This window comes from Salvelinus fontinalis, chromosome 41 (assembly GCF_029448725.1).
Source record: "Salvelinus fontinalis isolate EN_2023a chromosome 41, ASM2944872v1, whole genome shotgun sequence".
Lineage (NCBI taxonomy): Eukaryota > Metazoa > Chordata > Actinopteri > Salmoniformes > Salmonidae > Salvelinus > Salvelinus fontinalis.
This window is the reverse complement of record NC_074705.1, coordinates 22,892,458-22,910,695: the sequence shown is the minus strand read 5'-3', so window position 1 is coordinate 22,910,695 and position 18,238 is coordinate 22,892,458. Positions and strand designations below refer to the sequence as shown.

The following is an 18,238-nucleotide window of genomic DNA, read 5'->3' as shown; positions in this document are numbered from 1 at the left end:
CCCAAATAAAACTCCCAAGTCCTTGCCGATGACAAACACATTCATTCATTCATTTAGCAGACAATTGTATCACACCATAGTGCTATCAAACTTCTGATACCAATGCAGGGTGAAAGAGGGGCCACAAAATGTGAACTGCTATCAAAAATGGTATAGAAAAGTATTTTGTATTTTGACAATCCAAATTACAGTATTTTGAAAATACAAAACACATTGGATTGTAGTTCAGCCCAGTGTAAGTCAAATTACAAAATACTCTGAATTCAAATAAGTATTTCAAATACATCTAACAGAAACTGTCCATCTTTGCCTGTGGTTTCAGGCTGCCAGCTACGCTACTCTCTACCTGACCTAGATATAGAATACATAGAAACCCACTTATCTAAAGGAACACTATTAAAATAAGTCCCCCCTGTAATGGAATAGTACTGCCTGAATTGGTACTACTTTCTGTGGTAGAGTCAAAAAAGGTGCAAATGAATGTTACAGTATTAGCCCAAGCACGTTCCTGTTGTCAGACTATTTGCATAATACAAGAAAGGGAGTTAATGGTGGTATTGCAGGAAAATAAGTCCTGTGTGTATTCATCCCCCTCAGCCCACAGTGTCCTGGTGTGCCTGAGGTCAGAAATAGCCCAGTGGGTAACCGGTGTCCTGAAAAGACCCAAGATGGACGCTATGGTCTGGTCTGTAGGGAGCCACTGATGTGTGTAAACCAGTACAGGAGCACCTGGTTAAACAGCAGTATGGAACTGGTGAGGGAGTGAGCACTACTTTGCTGCTGGCCTAGTCCTCATTGTCACTAATAGCCCACCACTCTCAAATAGTTTTAATTCATCTAAGGTTCAGTGCCATATAGGCTGCGTTTACACAGGCAGCCCAATTCTGAATTTCCCCCCACCCCACTAATTGGTCTTTTGACCAATCACATCTTTTCACATCAGATCTTTTTCAGAGCTGATCTGATTGGTCAAAAGACAGATTAGTGAAAACAATAACAGAATTGGGCTGCCTGTGTAAACACTGCCATCATAGTATGTTCTTGATCTTTTGCAACATGAAGGTAAAATGAGTGAAATAGCATCCAGAAAACAATAATTAAAACCAGCTAACTGACAGTGACTCCGAAACCACCAAACAGGCCAACAGGCAGTGGAGAATATCAGTAACACGACTCTTCCCCTTTTGACTGTTTACTGTTTAGAAGTCTGGGGTTAGTTTAACCACATTCCACGACATGTTTCCACAACTTTGACTGTGTTGTGTAGGCTACTAGTTATATTGGCCTATTTAGTGTCACATACTGGAATCCATAGCAGACGGACCGAAACCAATGACCAACAAAAGATGATTAACTACCCAAATAAAGTGAGACTGACTCGGCTAAGCTCTGATGTTAGTGTTTGATATTAACCTCTCAGAGCCGTTTGAGGAAGTGGAGAGCGGAAAACTGTTTGTGTACTCAAGGTGGAGCGTCATGGTGACATTTCATGGTTTGTCCTTCCATGTTTGAATTATCCAGAATTATCATGTCTTTAATTGTTGAATGAAAATGCAGGCAGTTTGAGCAAAGACACTGGTAACTTCTGTGGTTTGAGTGTGCATTGGTTGAGAGTAGTCTACTGCAGTGTCTTTGCTCAACAATAGACCGTTTGGTTGCAGCGCTGGACAAACACACCTCGTTCAACTCATTGAGGGCTTGATGATTAGTTGACAAGTTGAATCAGGTGTGCTTGTCCAGGGTTACAATACAAGTGTTTCCTGTTGGGGGTACTGGAGGACCAGGGTTGAGAAACGCTGGTCTACAGTAGCTACTGTAACAGATCAAGAGAACTGCTGCCCCCTGCAGACATTTTCTTGTATTGCATCAGCATCTGATAAAGACTTATTTTATAAAAGTATACAGTAATGAATTTAGACAGCCTTATAAACATGCTTAATAGGAACATTACACAGTCACTGCTCTGTTCACCATTTCCCCCCCAATATCTCCGCATAACTTAACTATGACTGGTTATGTATGTCAATGTGAAACCCATCTTTTAATAGACAAACACAGGTACCTTCTCTACTAGCAAAGTGATTGTCTTCTCGGGCACTTGCAACGATTGAGAAAGAAAATAAAGCTGTATTTAAACATTGCACGTCTAGCTCCAATGTCAGACGAAACAATACCAAGCGTTCACATTCAAGTATAATTCAATAATTACACAAATAATAATAGCAATACGATTCTCACACATGCAACTAACTGCAGTGTTGGAGTGCTGGGGATGATACAAAGATTCCATGTGATTTCTGTAATAGCTTCAGCACACCAGAACCTCGCAGAAAGAACGATCAATTGACGACAATAGAATGAAACAGCAGTAAAACAGTGTGAAGCAACTCTGTTAAGAAAAACGTCCCAACTTTCTATTTCTGACAGAGTTAAGATCAGACTATATTATTGGTTTGAGATTTACCACACTGAACATGGAGCCATATGGATCAACGGTAAACAAATGTATTTCAGTCCGCGCATGGATATCTTTATAGGCAATGAATAAGACTTAACAGGGAATTTGACAATCAGTAACCTTTCGTTGTAATCTATTATAAACCTTTTAAACATTTTGGGAGTCTTATACTCTGTCTGAAAAAGAAAGAGACATCAAATCCAGCCAAAGTTTGACATTCAAAATAAAACAGTAAACCACAATTTCACACATACATACAATTGTAAATAAGACGAACATACAGGTAACTGCCAAAATAAGGAAAACACCAACATAAAGTGTCTTAATAGGGCATTATGCCACAAGCCAGAACAGCTTCAATGCACCTTGGCATAGATTCTGGAACTCTATTGGAGGGATGCGACATCATTCTTCCACGAGAAATTCCATCATTTGATGTTTTGTTGATGGTGGTGGAAAACACCGTCCCCGGTTGAGATCTGGTGACTGAGACGGCCATATGGTTCACATCATTTTCATGCTCATCAAACCATTCAGTGACCGCCCTTGCCCTGTGAATGGGGGCATTGTCAGCCTGTAGGGCCACAGCCATGGCAGACAGAATTTTTATACATGACCCTAAGCATGATGGGATGTGAATTGCTTAACCCAGGAACCACACCTGTGTGGAAGCACCTGCTTTTAATACACTTTGGATCCCTCTTTTACTCAAGTGTTTCCATTATTTTGGCAGTTACCTGTGTCCACATCTGTTGTATACTAACAAATGAGTCTCATTTACATACATACTTTATGTGCGCTTAAACCCAGGTCTCACTCTCAACCTGTTTGGGAGGGTATTAAATAGGTGTGCTATCCAGCTACATGAGCAGGCCATCATTCCTCTTCTCTTCTATATTTGTGGGTGAACTTCCTACTTCCTTCTCTTCATCCCACCCTCCTCTTTCCTCACCTGTCTGTGGGGGCACCTTCTCCGTGAGTGAGCGGAGAGGAGTGGAAGTTTTGTCCCTTTAACTGCAGGTGTCACGGTGTATCCCTTAGCCCTCGGCGTGTGTCACAGTGAAAGTGTTCCCCCTGCACGCGGGGTCAGTAGCGTCCCCGGCCCCCTCTGGACATGGTGAGGGGTAGTGAGACAGAGGAGAGAGAAGATACTTCCCAGTATAAGCTACGGGACAGGAAAAGCTGGTAGAGGATCACCACCGAGATAGCCTGGCACAGAATCACACCGATTGTCACAACCTAGAAACACAGACACACACAAACATCAACACCAAAAACCTTCCGAATGAGTCAGTACAATATATATATACATCTATAGAGTGTCGTCCTCTCACCTTTTCTCTCTGATGCTCGTTGAAGACCACAGAGAGTAGGACCAGCACAGGGTGGCACAGGAACCAGATAAAACAACCCTGAGAAACAAACTAGTGAGACTGGAATAACCAATCTTATAATGCACAGTAGATGGCACTATAAACGCATGGAAAGGGTTACCAGCTATTCTTGGACGCCTACCTTGGAGAAGCTGAGGTAGAAGTCTCTCTTGAGGGCGCTCCTCTCTGTGCTGATGATGGTGTAGAGCACGGAGGCCAGCAGCAAGGCCAGGATGATACGTAGAGATATGAGCAACAGACCCGCTATGCTGCGCTGGGCGTGGTAGCTGTGGTGCTCCGTCTCCTCATACTGCTCCCACAGCAGTAGCGCCCCCTGGTGGCCCGGCAGCGACACAGACAGGGAGTCAGTGGAAAGGTATTTAGGTCATTGGTATTGAATGTGTTTTTATTGACTGATCCCAAAGGGGAAATTGAGAGTTAATAGGGGCTTACAGTATTGGTCAGGATAGGGGCTTACAGTTTTGGTCAGGATAGGGGCTTACAGTATTGGTCAGGATAGGGGGTTACAGTATTGGTCAGGATAGGGGCTTACAGTTTTGGTCAGGATAGGGGCTTACAGTTTTGGTCAGGATAGGGGCTTACAGTATTGGTCAGGATAGGGGCTTACCGTATTGGTCAGGATAGGGGCTTACCGTATTGGTCAGGATAGGGGCTTACCGTATTGGTCAGGATAGGGGCTTACCGTATTGGTCAGGATAGGGGCTTACAGTATTGGTCAGGATAGGGGCTTACCGTATTGGTCAGGATAGGGGCTTACCGTATTGGTCAGGATAGGGGCTTACCGTATTGGTCAGGATAGGGGGTTACAGTATTGGTCAGGATAGGGGGTTACAGTATTGGTCAGGATAGGGGGTTACAGTATTGGTCAGGATAGGGGCTTACAGTATTGGTCAGGATAGGGGCTTACAGTATTGGTCAGGATAGGGGCTTACAGTTTTGGTCAGGATAGGGGCTTACAGTTTTGGTCAGGATAGGGGCTTACAGTATTGGTCAGGATAGGGGCTTACCGTATTGGTCAGGATAGGGGCTTACCGTATTGGTCAGGATAGGGGCTTACAGTATTGGTCAGGATAGGGGCTTACAGTATTGGTCAGGATAGAGGGTTACAGTATTGGTCAGGATAGGGGATGGTGCGAGCAAGGTAGAGGTTAGTGCAAGTAGTAGGGACTACTGTATCCAGTGAGATGGAAGTTAGTGTCAGGGTCAGGGCTTAGTATTTTGGGGTAAGGGATTAAAGGTCATGGATAGGCTGATGAGGCTCTGACCTGTGTGGCGACCCCTCCCATAGCGAGGGCTTTGGAGGCGGGGGAGGAGTCCCACTGGAGAGGTCTGCTCTGGGGCTTCCTGTTCTTGCTCAGGGTCCAGCCCACACACAGACTCAGCAGCATGTACAGCATGGACACCTGGGATACCATGTCACAGACTGCAGCATGGGAGAACAACAACAGGCAACAGTCAGCACAGTCACAAAGGAAGAACGAAAGACAATACGAAGAAAGAAGCAAGAGCGACAGAGAGTGAGAATACAACACTCACACTCTGCCAAGCTGCCCATGATAGGAATGCCCACTCCATCCCTGGCATACCTGTGGAACGAGAGCAAAAGGTGTGTGTTTTTACACAACAAGACTGATGTTCACTCATCCAAATATCCTGAAATACAGGATAATCCTGTTATACAGTAACTGATGTAAACCTGAACAGGGCTGCTGAAAGGTGACTGTAATAATGACTGGGACTGAGTATCACTCACCTGGCCAGGTGGATGTAGTTGAAGAGGGCAGAGATCCCCTGTAGGGCCAAGGCTGTGGAGAGCACCTTCAGCACCGTGTGCATGGGCCCACCCTTTCTCAGGGCCATCCACAGAGGCTGAATGTAGATACAGGATGCCACAAAGTAGGCCAGGATCAGCAGACAGTAGAAACTATGCAGGCCTGGTAGGGGGGTGGGTCAGGTAGGTAGGGAGGAGGGTGGGTCAGGGGGGCGGGTATAGGGAGGAGGGTGGGTATGGAGGAGGGGGGGTCAGGGAGGAGGGTGGGGCAGGGGTAGGGAGGAGGGTGGGGCAGGGGGAAAGGAGGGTGGGTCAAGGGGACAGGGGTAGGAAGGAGGGAAAGGGGGTTAGGCAGGGGGGCAGGGGTAGGAAGGAGGGTGGGTCAAGGGGACAGGGGTAAGAAGGAGGGAAAGGGGGTTAGGCAGGGGGGCAGGGGTAGGAAGGAGGGTGGGTCATAGTGCCAGGAGTGGGGAGGACACAATCAGTCAAGCATTCAGTGCTGTCCTGTTTGGAGCCCTAGTCATATCTTAAACTCAGAAGTATAAAATGGTGTGTTAATACTAGCAGACACTTTCATCCAAAGCGATTTACAGTGTACCAAATGCATATATTAAAGTATGTGCATGTACTGACCTGCCTCCTCAGCGCTGAAGTGTTCCAAGGGGTTGCCTGCCGAGTCAGGGTTGAACAGCAGGATGGTGAAGGTCAGGTCCCCGTGGGCAGGAATGATGCCCCCCTCCCCGCAGGTGTAGCGGTCTGCATACAGCGCCATCCAGGCCGTGGGGGAGTGAAGGTGGGGGATGCTCTGGTTGTGCTCCTCCTCACTCAGACGGACTGAGCAGAGAGAGGGAAACAACGTTAGGAGGGAGACAAGCCCTAGGCTTTCGCTCAGAGGGCTAATGTGGCCTTAAGTCATGCAGACGGCCACGGTTTGATAACCAGTCGGTTACATATGCTGATGCAACATACTGCAAGTACATTCAGAATATGTCCTGTAAATGATGGTCTTTATGCCACTTCCCCAAATGCCTCTTGTTTATGAATGCATGTTTACTACGAGCCAGCAGGACATGAATGCAAACAACAATACATGTGACAGTCACAGAGACACACTCACTGGAGAGCTGTGCCTTGGAGAGGCGGTCGTGGCAGCTGAGGTTGTCGATGTCAAAGCCATCCTCCGTCTCCGGGAAGAGCAGGAGTCTGGACTCCTTCTCCATGGCCAGGGTAGCATTCTCCAGCCTGCACACCACCAGACCACTACCCACTGGGGAAGAAAGAGAGCGAGGGAGGGAGAGACAAGAGAGGGTGTGAGAGAAGAAGAGGTAGTGGAAGTAGAAGGGAGAGAGAGAAAGAGGGCAGGAGGGAAGAGATCTGACAGGACACTAAATCCACCTTTCAGAGGATTGGGTTTCTTTCGAACCTACAGAATATGCAGACCGTCTGTGATAAAGGAAGGAGCTCTATTGATTCTAATGTACTGCCTGGCTATCTCATTTGGCAACATGTTGTACCCGGGAACAGAATGACATTGCCGATGCTCATGGGTCTGGACTAATTTAAGACTGAACCAACCTATTATTAAGACACTGCATAGACCTATGTGATTTGATCTTTGAACCCAATAACACCATGCAGGAGATTAGCACTTTCCAGACTAAGAACACATGTTCTGTAGCTTCCTTATGTACATTAGCATTGCAACTATAGCCTATATAAAACATCCAATAATAAAACGCATCACGTCATCTTGGTGCATGTGTATCCATCCACACAAGCCTCCCTCCAGAATTTGTCGCTAGCGTCAGACTGCTACACCTACCGTTGTACATGAATTTTGTGATGTACTGTCCATTCTGCTCTCTGGCTGCATCGCTCTTGAAAACTCCCGACACAGTTTTTCCAAATGTAGCTGGAATGCATAGTAAGAAGGCTGTAAGTGTGAACATTAACGGATACATTGTCTCCTAAAAGAGACGTATCAAATTAGATATAAAGAAGATGATTGTACGACAACAATGAGTGGTCTAGTCAAAAAGGAGTGAGTTCCATCTGCACTGAAACGTTTGATTGATTTAGGTTTTACCTAATCATAAAAGGACCTCTACCTACGTCAAAGCTGCAAGCCAATCAGAGAGCGATAAAAGGGTGGGCACCAAAACGGACCAACTCAACGCAGGCCTCTGATACGTGTCAACATTGCCATAAAGCGACAAAAGACTGTCGCAAAAGTTGCACATTACATTTTGCTGATATGGTTTCTACTGTATCAACTGCTTCTGACATGAACTGGTGACAACACAAACATCTGAGTAATGTTATCTAGCTGTTCGTTAACGTGTTGTCGATGTGCTTCGCTTTAGAATGGCCTCAATCACTTAAAATCAGTTCCCGCATATAGTTTGCGATTATCTCTTGTTTACTCAACAATAAGACACTCCAGCACAGGTAAGCTAGTTAGCTAGCTAAGGTAGGCATAACTTATGTCACTAGGAGAGTGCCTTTGGGCTTCAATGAAAACTGAAGATCCAGGAGAAGAGTTGTGAGGAGACATCAACAGGCTGTGCGAGGATGGACTTTGTCAAAACGGTCCTGGTGACTGGAGGGGCAGGTTTCATGTAAGTAACAGTTAGCAAATCATCATCATAATGACGATCAGTAGTGTTCTGACAAAGACTTAAACTACAGAAAACAAGCAAGTTGAATCTACAATGTATGTCAAATATGAGATTTCATTGCATACAATACATGTTTCATCTGTAACTCTTTCCCAATACAGTGGGTCCCATTTTGTCTGCTCCCTAGTCAACAGGCATCCAGATTGGCGTATCATCAACTTTGACAATGTGAGTAGGAGCTAAATGTGCTTTCCTGTAACGACAGATTCAAGCCCTGTTCAAGCTGGGGCCTCTCGTTCCCTTTGCTGCCAAGGTGCAACATAGACATGGAACACTGGTCACTTTAATAATGGAACACTGGTCACTTTAATAATGTTTGCATACTGTTTTACCCACTTAATATGTATATACTGTATTCTAGTCAAGGTCTATCCTATTTAACTATTGCTGTACATAAACTATTCTATCCAATGTATTCTTCAGATATACTACATATTCTATCCATATACTGTCCATAATCACAGTAGTCCAGCTGTCCATATATATTTATACTCCGGACTCCGACATTGCTCGTCCTTATATTTCTTAATACCATTCTTTTACTTTTTTAGACTTGTGTGTATTGTTAGATATGACTGCACTGTTGGAGCTAGGAACACAAGCATTTTGCTACACCCGCAATAACATCTGCGAAATATGTGTATGTGACCAATAACATTTGATTTGATTTGACAACACATTTCACTGCACATATCCGGTGTATGTGACACACAAAAAAACAATTAACTAAAAAAACGAAGTGAAGCTTATTTCCCATACACCCTAACTACTACACAATGTCACTGCAGAATTCCAAGTTGTCATCATTTCCTGGGAGTGACTGTGTAACTTTTCCTGGTCCCATACAGCTGGACTACTGTTCCAATCTCAGGAACCTGGAGTCTATAGAGGAGAATGAAAACTACACCTTTATCAGGGTGAGAGAACAGCCAAGTCCTGCTGTTATGTAACATCACTGTGTATGGAGTGCCAGTGTTACGAGACAGGGATGTCCTCTCTCCCCTCCTGTTTGCACTGGCAATTGAACTGATTGCTGAAATAATTAGACAGAACTCAAATGCAACAGGTATCTGTATTGATAAACACAAATATAAACTAATTTGCTGACGATCTTCTGATATACCTGACTAATATTTGAAACTCAATGTCCCCCTTGTTCAAAATATTTTCGGAATACTCAAAAATCTCAGGATATGAAATTAACATTGAAAAAAAATGAAATAATGGCAAATAGAAAAATAATAACTCATGAACTACAGCAATCCTTTGTGGACCACAAAAATTATGAAATACTTAGGATACTTAATATGTGACAACAAACAACAAATATATGAAGTTAGCTTTATCCCATTACTCAACAACATGGAAGCAGATCTAATTAAATGGAACAATCTCCCCATAAATCTTACAGATAGACTAACCTGTTTAGAATGGCATGATTCCCAAAGTTTTATATTTAACTGAACAAAAATATGAATGCAACATGCAACAATTTCAAAGGTTTTGCTGAGTTAGAGTTCATGTAACGAAATCAGTCAATTGAAATGAATTCATTAGACCCGAATCTATGGATTTCACATGACTGGGAGTACAGATATGCATCTGTTGGTCACAGATGCCTTAAAAAAGGTAGGGGTGTGGATCAGAAAACCAGCCAGTATTTGGTGTGACCACCATTTGCCTCATGCAGCATGACACATCGTCTTGACAAAGATTTGATCAGGCTGTTGATTTTGGCCTGTGGAATGTTGTCCCACTCCTCTTCAATGGCTGTGCGAAGTTGCTGGATATTGGCGACAACTGGAACACGCTGTCGTACACGTCAATCCAGAGTACCCAAACATGCTCAATGGGTGACACGTCTGGTGAGTATGCATGCCATGGAAGAACTTGGAAATGTTTTGCTTCCTGGAATTTTGTACAGGTCCTTGCGACATGGGGCCGTGCATTGGACTCCAGAGTGGCGCAGTGGTCTAAGGCACTGCATCTCAGTGCAAGAGACATTACTACAGTCCCTAGTTCGAATCCAGGCTGTATCACATCTGGCCGTGATTTGGGAGTCCCATAGGACGGCACACAATTGGCCCAGCGTCGTCCGGGTTTGGCCGGGGTAGGCCGTTATTGTAAATAAGAATTTGTTCCTAACTGACTTGCCTAGTTAAATAAAGGTACAAATAAAATCTAAATGATCATACTGAAATATGAGGTGATGGCGGTGGATGAATGGCACGACAATGGGCCTCAAGATCTTGTCATGTTATATCTGTGCATTAAAATTGCCATTAATAAAATGCTATTGTGTTCGTTGTTCGTAGTTTATGCCTGCCCATACCATAACCCCACCGCCACCCATGGGGCACTCTGTTCACAACGTTGACATCAGCAAACCACTCACCCACACGACTCCATACATGTGGTCAGCAGTTGAGGCCAGTTGGATGTACTGACAAATTCTCTAAAACAACATTGGAGGAGACTTACGGTAGAGAAATGAACATTCAATTATCTGGCAACAGCACTGGTGGACAGTCCTGCAGTCAGCCTGCCAATTGAACGCTCCCTCAACATCTGTGGAATTGTGTTGTGTGACAAAACTGCACAATTTAGAGTGGCCTTTAATTGTCTCCAACACAAGGTGCAACTGTGTAATGACCATGCTGTTTAATCAGCTTCTTTATATGTCACACATGTCAGGTGGATTATCTTGGAAAAGGAGAAATGCTCACTAACAGGGATGTAAACAAATGTGTGCACAACATTTGAAAGAAAAATGCTTTTTGTGGGTATGGAAAATTTCTCTAATCTTTTATTTCAGCTCATGAAACATGGGACCAACATTTTACATACATATATTTTTGTTCTGTGTATTTTCAGTTATATACCAATTACCCCACCGAAGACATTATTTACAAATGTATACTCGGCCATAACAGACTTCATGTGGGGAAATACCACTGAATAAAAAGGATAGTTTATCATCTTCCTAAGTCTGAGGGTGTTTTTTAACTTTCCAGATTTGGAATTGTATCAACTCGCCACCCAAGGCTTTTACTTGCAACATGTTGTTAAATACACTAAAGAGGAACAATGGGTACATATTGAAGATGCGCATGCTCATCCCCAGAATCTTTTTATGTGTCTGTTTTCAAAGGATGAAGCTAAGAACATGAACAACTTCATAGTTAACAACACTGTAACAACATGGAAGAACATGAAACGGATTCTACATGAACCAATTTCACTCCCTCTGGAACAATCCTTGGACAGCGTTTCAGAATTCACTGATAAATTGGCCCACATGGAAAACTGAAGGCATAGAAACCATAAACTACATGGTAATAGGAAATACAATTATTTCCATGACAGAATTAAAAATACATTTTGGACAGACCAATGTAGACAATTTCAAATAAATGCAACTTAAAGGTTTTATATCTCGAAATTTTGACCTGAAAGCTTTTGGACATTACATTTACATTTAAGTCATTTAGCAGACGCTCTTATCCAGAGCGACTTACAAATTGGTGCATTCACCTAATGACATCCAGTGGACATCAGAGCAATGTTGAGGGAATCCTATTTGAGTCAGGAAAATATACTCATATGAAAGGTAATATATACAAAACCTTGCACAAAAAAAGCCTAATGAACTAACAATGTCTTAGGGAAAAGAAGAAAAAAAAACTATTGGAACCAAGACTTAAAAATAACTGATATTGGCACAAGATGGAGGGAGTGTTGGAACATAACGAACAAAATTACAATTAATGACAATATACACTTAATCCAGTATAAACTAATGTATACAATGTATAATACAAGAGACAAAATTCACAAATTCTACAGCACAACGGCAGAGTAATGTCTTAAGTGTAAAACTAATAATGACTCAATAATTCATGCCTTCTGGGAGTGCTATGTTCCAAAAGTTATGGGTGAAGTTATAAAGCTAGTTGTCAGAAGTTGTACAATGTAAGTTTACTTTTAATCCGTCTTTCTGCATATTTCAAGACATGGCATAGAGGGGTGCGGTGAGATACCGAATGGGTTGGACAATTATATTGAATAAACTATTACTTTAACACTGGCAGTCAAATGATACTCCAACTTTAAGAGAATGGAAGAATCAAATGCTTTATTATTTACATATTGAAAAAAATCTGTCTAGGACAGAAACAAAAGAACACAATTTGAAGTCATATGGGGCATTGTCTTAAAAGCATTACAAACAACATATGGTGTGGTTACGGTGGAAACATTTGGGTCTGAGTAAGTAGGATGTGATTAATGTTTGGAAATGTATGAATGTTAAGTTGTTTATTGTTTTTGTCTATGTATGTTTTTGTTTATTGTAAAAAATAAAAATATAAAAAATCATAAAGACTGTTAGCTTGAATATGTGTCATGGTTTGTCCCTTTTCTTTAACAGGGGGATATATGCAATCCACGCTTGGTAAACCACATCTTTGCCACAGAAAATATCGACATCGTCTTTCACTTTGCGGCTCAAACACATGTTGGTAAGAAATTACGTTTTACTGTTTAGATTGTGTTGTTACCATGCCAAAACAATCAAAGGCCTTGTTGACAACACTCAGTGACCCATAGAGCAAGACATTCATCCATATGTTTCTGTGCCCCCTTTTCAGAGACGTCCTTCGTTTGGCCGTCCAGATACCACACGGTGAACGTGGAGGGGACAAGGGTGCTACTGAAAGCAGCTTTTGAGGCCAAGGTGGAGAAGTTTATTTACATTAGTACAGATGAGGTGTACGGAGAGAGTCTTTATAAGGTCAGTCCACTCATATCATTTTCACTGATATCCTGACATAATTATCATAACTTTTTGTAAGGTGTATGCCACATTTACATTTGAGCTCCAAGTTTTTGAGTGCCACTTCTCAACTTCTTTTGCCACTTTTTAAGGTTCTTTGTCTGCAGCACTGTCAGTCCCCGGTGTTAAAAGCGGTCTCTTTTACCCCCATGTAGGAATTAGATGAAACCAGCCCAAGAAGACCCAACAACCCATACTCTGTGTCTAAAGCAGCTGCTGAGTGTCTTGTATTGTCCTACAGGGAGAGACACAAGGTAGTAAATACTGTCAACAGACATACCACAGTTATAACCAAGTTTTTCTGTGAGGCATGTACACATTTTTGTATTATTTTGTATTAATATTTTTCTCTTTCTTTCAGTTTCCTGTTATAATAACAAGGAGCAATAATGTATATGGACCCAGACAGTACTTGGAGAAGGTCAATATAGTATCTATATTCTATATCAGTGGTTCCCAACCTTTTTCGGTTACTGTACCACCAACTGAATTTTGCTCTGCCCGGAGTACCTCTGAAGTACCCCCTAATGTGCATTTTACCAGTAACCCTATGGTTTCATGAGTCTTCTCAAGTACCCCTAGGGGTCCTAGTAACCCTGGTTGTGAACCACAGTTCTATATATTTCTGTTGTGTGTCTGGTCTTTTAACTTCTTATGGCTGCAGGGGCAGTATTGAGTAGCTGTGATGAAAGGTGCACAGAGGTGCCCATAGTAAACTGCCTGCTCCTCAGTCCCAGTTGCTAATATATGCATATTATTATTCGTATTGGAAAGAAAACACTCTGAAAATTTCTAAAACTGTTTGAATGATGTCTGTGAGTATAACAGAACTCATATGGCTGGCAAAAACCTGAGAAAAAATCCAATCAGGAAGTGGGAATTCTGAGGTTGGTCGATTTTCAACCAAGACCCTATTGAATACACAGTGGGATATGGATGTGTTTGCACTTCCTACGGCTTCCACTAGATGTCAACAGTCTGTAGAACCTTGTCTGATGCCTCTACTGTGAAGTGGGGCCGAAGGAGACAGGAATTAGTAAGGTATATCATGACCTGACCATGCGCGTTCACATGAGAGGGATCTCTGTTCCATCGCACATCTGAAGTCAATGTAATTCTCCGGTTGGAACGTTACTGAAGATTTATGTTAAAAACATTCTAAAGATTGATTCAATACATCGTTTGACATGTTTCTACTGACTGTTACGGAACTTTTTGACATTTCGTCTGCTTTTAGTGAATGCGCTTCCTGACTTTGGATTTGTTTACCAAACACTCTAACAAAAATAGCTATTTGGACATAAATGATGGACATTACCGAACAAATCAAACATTTTTTGTGGGAGTCTTGGGAGTGCATTCCGAAGAAGATCAGCAAAGGTAAGTGAAGATTTATAATGCTTTTTATGAGTTTTGTTGACTGCACAATTTGGCGGGTAACTGTATGGCTTCCTTTTGTGGCTGAACGCTGTTCTCAGATTATTGAATATTGTGCTTTTGCCCTAAAGCTTTTGAAATCTGACACAGCGTTTGCATTAAGAACAAGTGTATCTTTAATTCTATGTAAAACATGTATCTTTCATCAAAGTTTATGATGAGTATTTATGTTATTTGACATGGCTCTCTGCAATTTCTCCGGATATTTTGGAGGCATTTCTGAATATGGCGCCAATGTAAACTGAGGTTTTTGGATATAAATATGAACTTTTTCAAACAAAACATATATGTATTGTGTAACATGAAGTCTTATTAGTGTCATCTGATGAAGATCATCAAAGGTTAGTGATTCATTTTATCTCTTTCTGCTTTTTGTGACTCCTGTCTTTGGCTGGAAAAATGACTGTGATTTTGCGGTGACCTAACATAATCGTTTGTGGTGCTTTCGCTGTAAAGACTATTTGAAATCGGACACTTTGGTGAGATTAACAACAAGATTACCTTTAAAATTGTATAAGATACATCTATGTTTGAGGAATTTTAATTATGAGATTTCTGTTTGAATTTGGCGCCCTGCACTTTCACTGGCTGTTGTCATATCATCCCGTTAACGGGTTTGCAGCACAACAAAGTTTTTTTTTTTTTCCCCAGGTCATTCCAAAATTCGTGTCCTTCCTTCAGCTGAACAAAAAATGGTAAATACTTAGACTTTAAGAGAGCACTGACATCATCCCAGACTATGTGTGCATGTTTTACTTCATATGTTATTGTTTCAAATAAAGCCTACATATCCCATGCTCCTCTCTGCCACAGTACCATCCAAGGGACCAGCCCCCAATCTCGCCACTTCCTGTACGTGGATGATGCCATTGAAGCATTCCACACCATCCTGGAGAGGGGAGTGGTGGGAGAAACCTACAACATCGGGACCGACTTCGAGATATCCATCATTCAACTAGCCAGAGAACTTATCAAGATGGTAGGATGTCCATCATTCAACTTGCCAGATAACTTATCAAGAGGGTAGGATATCCATCATTCAACTAGCCAGAGAACTTATCAAGATTTTAAGATACCCATCATTCAACTAGCCAGAGAACTTATCAAGATGGTAGGATATCCATCATTCAACTAGCCAGAGAACTTATCAAGATGGTAGGATATCCATCATTCAGCTAGCCAGAGAACTTATCAAGATGGTAGGATATCCATCATTCAACTAGCCAGAGAACTTATCAAGATGGTGGGTGAAGTGTGTGTCTGGTCACTCTGTAGTCCTCTTTACTGAGCCACTGAAAGACATCTGCTAATAGTGTGTATTACAGGTCAGGCATGTACCTGATGCAGAACTGGATGACTGGCTGGAGTTTGTGCCTGACCGGTGAGTGAAGTATAAGGGGATCACACTAAACACATTTCAGAGCCTTTACTTCCTTTGAGCATGTCTTTGCCATGGAAACCAGCGTGAGAAAGGCAGGCTGTGTGATTGGCTCCTAAGACACTGACATTGTTGAACCTCTCACCCACCCAAGGCCAGTGGTTGACCTGAGGTACCCTGTGAACTGTGAGAAGCTGTGGAGGCTGGGCTGGAAGCCTGCAGTGTCATGGTCAGAGGGCATCAGAAGGACAGGTACAGTACATGAACACGTTACTCTATGGATTCCTTAGATTGACTTTCATATATATTTTAGCACAAGGGGTGAATCTCTAAAGTGTCCTCTCCATTTGTTTTACAGTCAAATGGTACCAAGAGAATCCAGACTTCTGGCCAGATGTCAAACCAATTACCTTTGAGCTCGATACCAGAGACCAATAACCACATAGATCCTCTTCCTGTATTCGTGGTCACCAACCGTGTTCCTGGAGAGCTACAGGGTGTGCTGTCTTTTGTTCCAGCCCTGTATTAACACATCTGGTTCAATTAATCAATCTTAATTAGGGTTGTTGACCTCCACTAGTCAAACCATCATCTCAATCACTGTGGGTGTGCAAGGGAACACTTATTTTTATAAATGTTTTACTAATGAAGGTGGAGTGTAATATACACTGCTCAAAAAAATAAAGGGAACACTAAAATAACACATCCTAGATCTGAATGAATGAAATATTCTTATTAAATACTTTTTTCTTTACATAGTTGAATGTGCTGACAACAAAATCACACAACACTTATCAATGGAAATCAAATTTATCAACCCATGGAGGTCTGGATTTGGAGTCACACTCAAAATTAAAGTGGAAAACCACACTACAGGCTGATCCAACTTTGATGTAATGTCCTTAAAACAAATCAAAATGAGGCTCAGTAGTGTGTGTGGCCTCCACGTGCCTGTATGACCTCTCTACAACTCCTGGGCATGCTCCTGATGAGGTGGCGGATGGTCTCCTGAGGGATCTCCTCCCAGACCTGGACTAAAGCATCCGCCAACTCCTGGACAGTCTGTGGTGCAACATGTCCCAGATGTGCTCAATTGGATTCAGGTCTGGGAAACGGGCGGGCCAGTCCATAGCATCAATGCCTTCCTCTTGCAGGAACTGCTGACACACTCCAGCCACATGAGGTCTAGCATTGTCTTGCATTAGGAGGAACCCAGGGCCAACCGCACCAGCATATGGTCTCACAAGGGGTCTGAGGATCTCATCTCGGTACCTAATGGCAGTCAGGCTACCTCTGGCGAGCCCATGTAGGGCTGTGCGGCCCCCCAAAGAAATGCCACCCCACACCATGACTGACCCACCGCCAAACCGGTCATGCTGGAGGATGTTGCAGGCAGCAGAACGTTCTCCACAGCGTCTCCAGACTCTGTCACGTCTGTCACGTGCTCAGTGTGAACCTGCTTTCATCTGTGAAGAGCACAGGGCGCCAGTGGCAAATTTGCCAATCTTGGTGTTCTCTGGCAAATGCCAAACTTCCTGCACGGTGTTGGGCTGTAAGCACAACCCCCACCTGTGAACATCGGGCCCTCATACCACCCTCATGGAGTCTGTTTCTGACCATTTGAGCAGACACATGCACATTTGTGGCCTGCTGGAGGTCATTTTACAGGGCTCTGGCAGTGCTCCTCCTTGCACATAGGCGGAGGTAGCGGTCTTGCTGCTGGGTTGTTGCCCTCCTACGGCCTCCTCCACGTCTCCTGATGTACTGGCCTGTCCTCTGGTAGCGCCTCCATGCTCTGGACACTACGCTGACAGACACAGCAAACCTTCTTGCCACAGCTCGCATTGATGTGCCATCCTGGATGAGCTGCACTACCTGAGCCACTTGTGTGGGTTGTAGACTCCGTCTCATGCTACCACTAGAGTGAAAGCACCGCCAGCATTCAAAAGTGACCAAAACATCAGCCAGGAAGCATAGGAACTGAGAAGTGGTCTGTGGTCACCACCTGCAGAACCACTCCTTTATTGGGGGTGTCTTGCTAATTGCCTATAATTTCCATCTCCCATTTGCACAACAGCATGTGAAATTTATTGTCAATCAGTGTTGCTTCCTAAGTGGACAGTTTGATTTCACAGAAGTGTGATTGACTTGGAGTTACATTGTGTTGTTTAATTGTTCCCTTTATTTTTTTGAGCAGTGTATTTATCATAGTCAATAAATAACTTTATAGAGCAGGCTTGAATGTTGAATATTAAACTCCGGACACATGATATGCAAAGACAAAATAC

The 18,238-nt window shown here is 43.0% G+C and overlaps 2 protein-coding genes across 3 annotated transcripts; one reads left to right on the top strand and one right to left on the bottom strand.

Annotated features, from left to right (window-relative positions):
- Window positions 1-2,013: 2,013 nt before the first annotated feature.
- On the bottom strand, window positions 2,014-7,686 carry LOC129840627 (integral membrane protein GPR180-like). The gene is made up of 9 exons (XM_055908637.1): window positions 7,446-7,686; window positions 6,741-6,890; window positions 6,257-6,457; window positions 5,606-5,786; window positions 5,389-5,438; window positions 5,118-5,275; window positions 3,974-4,165; window positions 3,793-3,870; window positions 2,014-3,697 (listed from the first exon to the last, which is right to left on the bottom strand). Exons 1-9 carry the CDS (start codon window positions 7,582-7,584, stop codon window positions 3,545-3,547), a joined length of 1,302 nt encoding a protein of 433 aa, XP_055764612.1. The 5' UTR covers window positions 7,585-7,686; the 3' UTR covers window positions 2,014-3,544.
- A 109-nt stretch (window positions 7,687-7,795) lies between these two features.
- LOC129840628 (dTDP-D-glucose 4,6-dehydratase-like) lies at window positions 7,796-18,182 on the top strand. Of its 2 annotated transcripts, XM_055908638.1 has the most exons (12): window positions 7,796-8,241; window positions 8,403-8,469; window positions 9,150-9,218; window positions 12,731-12,821; window positions 12,951-13,093; window positions 13,291-13,389; window positions 13,497-13,556; window positions 15,224-15,267; window positions 15,386-15,551; window positions 15,898-15,953; window positions 16,105-16,202; window positions 16,309-18,182. In XM_055908638.1, the coding sequence occupies exons 1-12, from the start codon at window positions 8,195-8,197 to the stop codon at window positions 16,386-16,388; spliced, it is 1,020 nt and encodes a 339-aa protein (XP_055764613.1). In that variant the 5' UTR covers window positions 7,796-8,194; the 3' UTR covers window positions 16,389-18,182. The 2 variants fall into 2 exon arrangements, with proteins under 2 accessions (XP_055764613.1, XP_055764614.1); XM_055908639.1 differs by lacking the exon at window positions 9,150-9,218.
- The last annotated feature ends 56 nt before the right edge of the window (window positions 18,183-18,238 follow it).

What these genes read in the sequence shown, in the direction of transcription:
- LOC129840627 (XM_055908637.1), bottom strand. Translation starts at nt 7,584, where the DNA reads ATGTATCCGTTAATGTTCACACTTACAGCCTTCTTACTATGCATTCCA. An exon ending in TCTACCTCAGCTTCTCCAAG is followed by an intron (nt 3,871 to 3,973) that starts GTAGGCGTCCAA and finishes TTTGTTTCTCAG; the next exon opens with GGTTGTTTTATCTGGTTCCT. An exon ending in ACGAGCATCAGAGAGAAAAG is followed by an intron (nt 3,698 to 3,792) that starts GTGAGAGGACGA and finishes CTGTGTTTCTAG; the next exon opens with GTTGTGACAATCGGTGTGAT.
- LOC129840628 (XM_055908638.1), top strand. Translation starts at nt 8,195, where the DNA reads ATGGACTTTGTCAAAACGGTCCTGGTGACTGGAGGGGCAGGTTTCAT. An exon ending in GTATCATCAACTTTGACAAT is followed by an intron (nt 8,470 to 9,149) that starts GTGAGTAGGAGC and finishes GGTCCCATACAG; the next exon opens with CTGGACTACTGTTCCAATCT. An exon ending in CCAGAGAACTTATCAAGATG is followed by an intron (nt 15,552 to 15,897) that starts GTAGGATGTCCA and finishes TGTGTATTACAG; the next exon opens with GTCAGGCATGTACCTGATGC.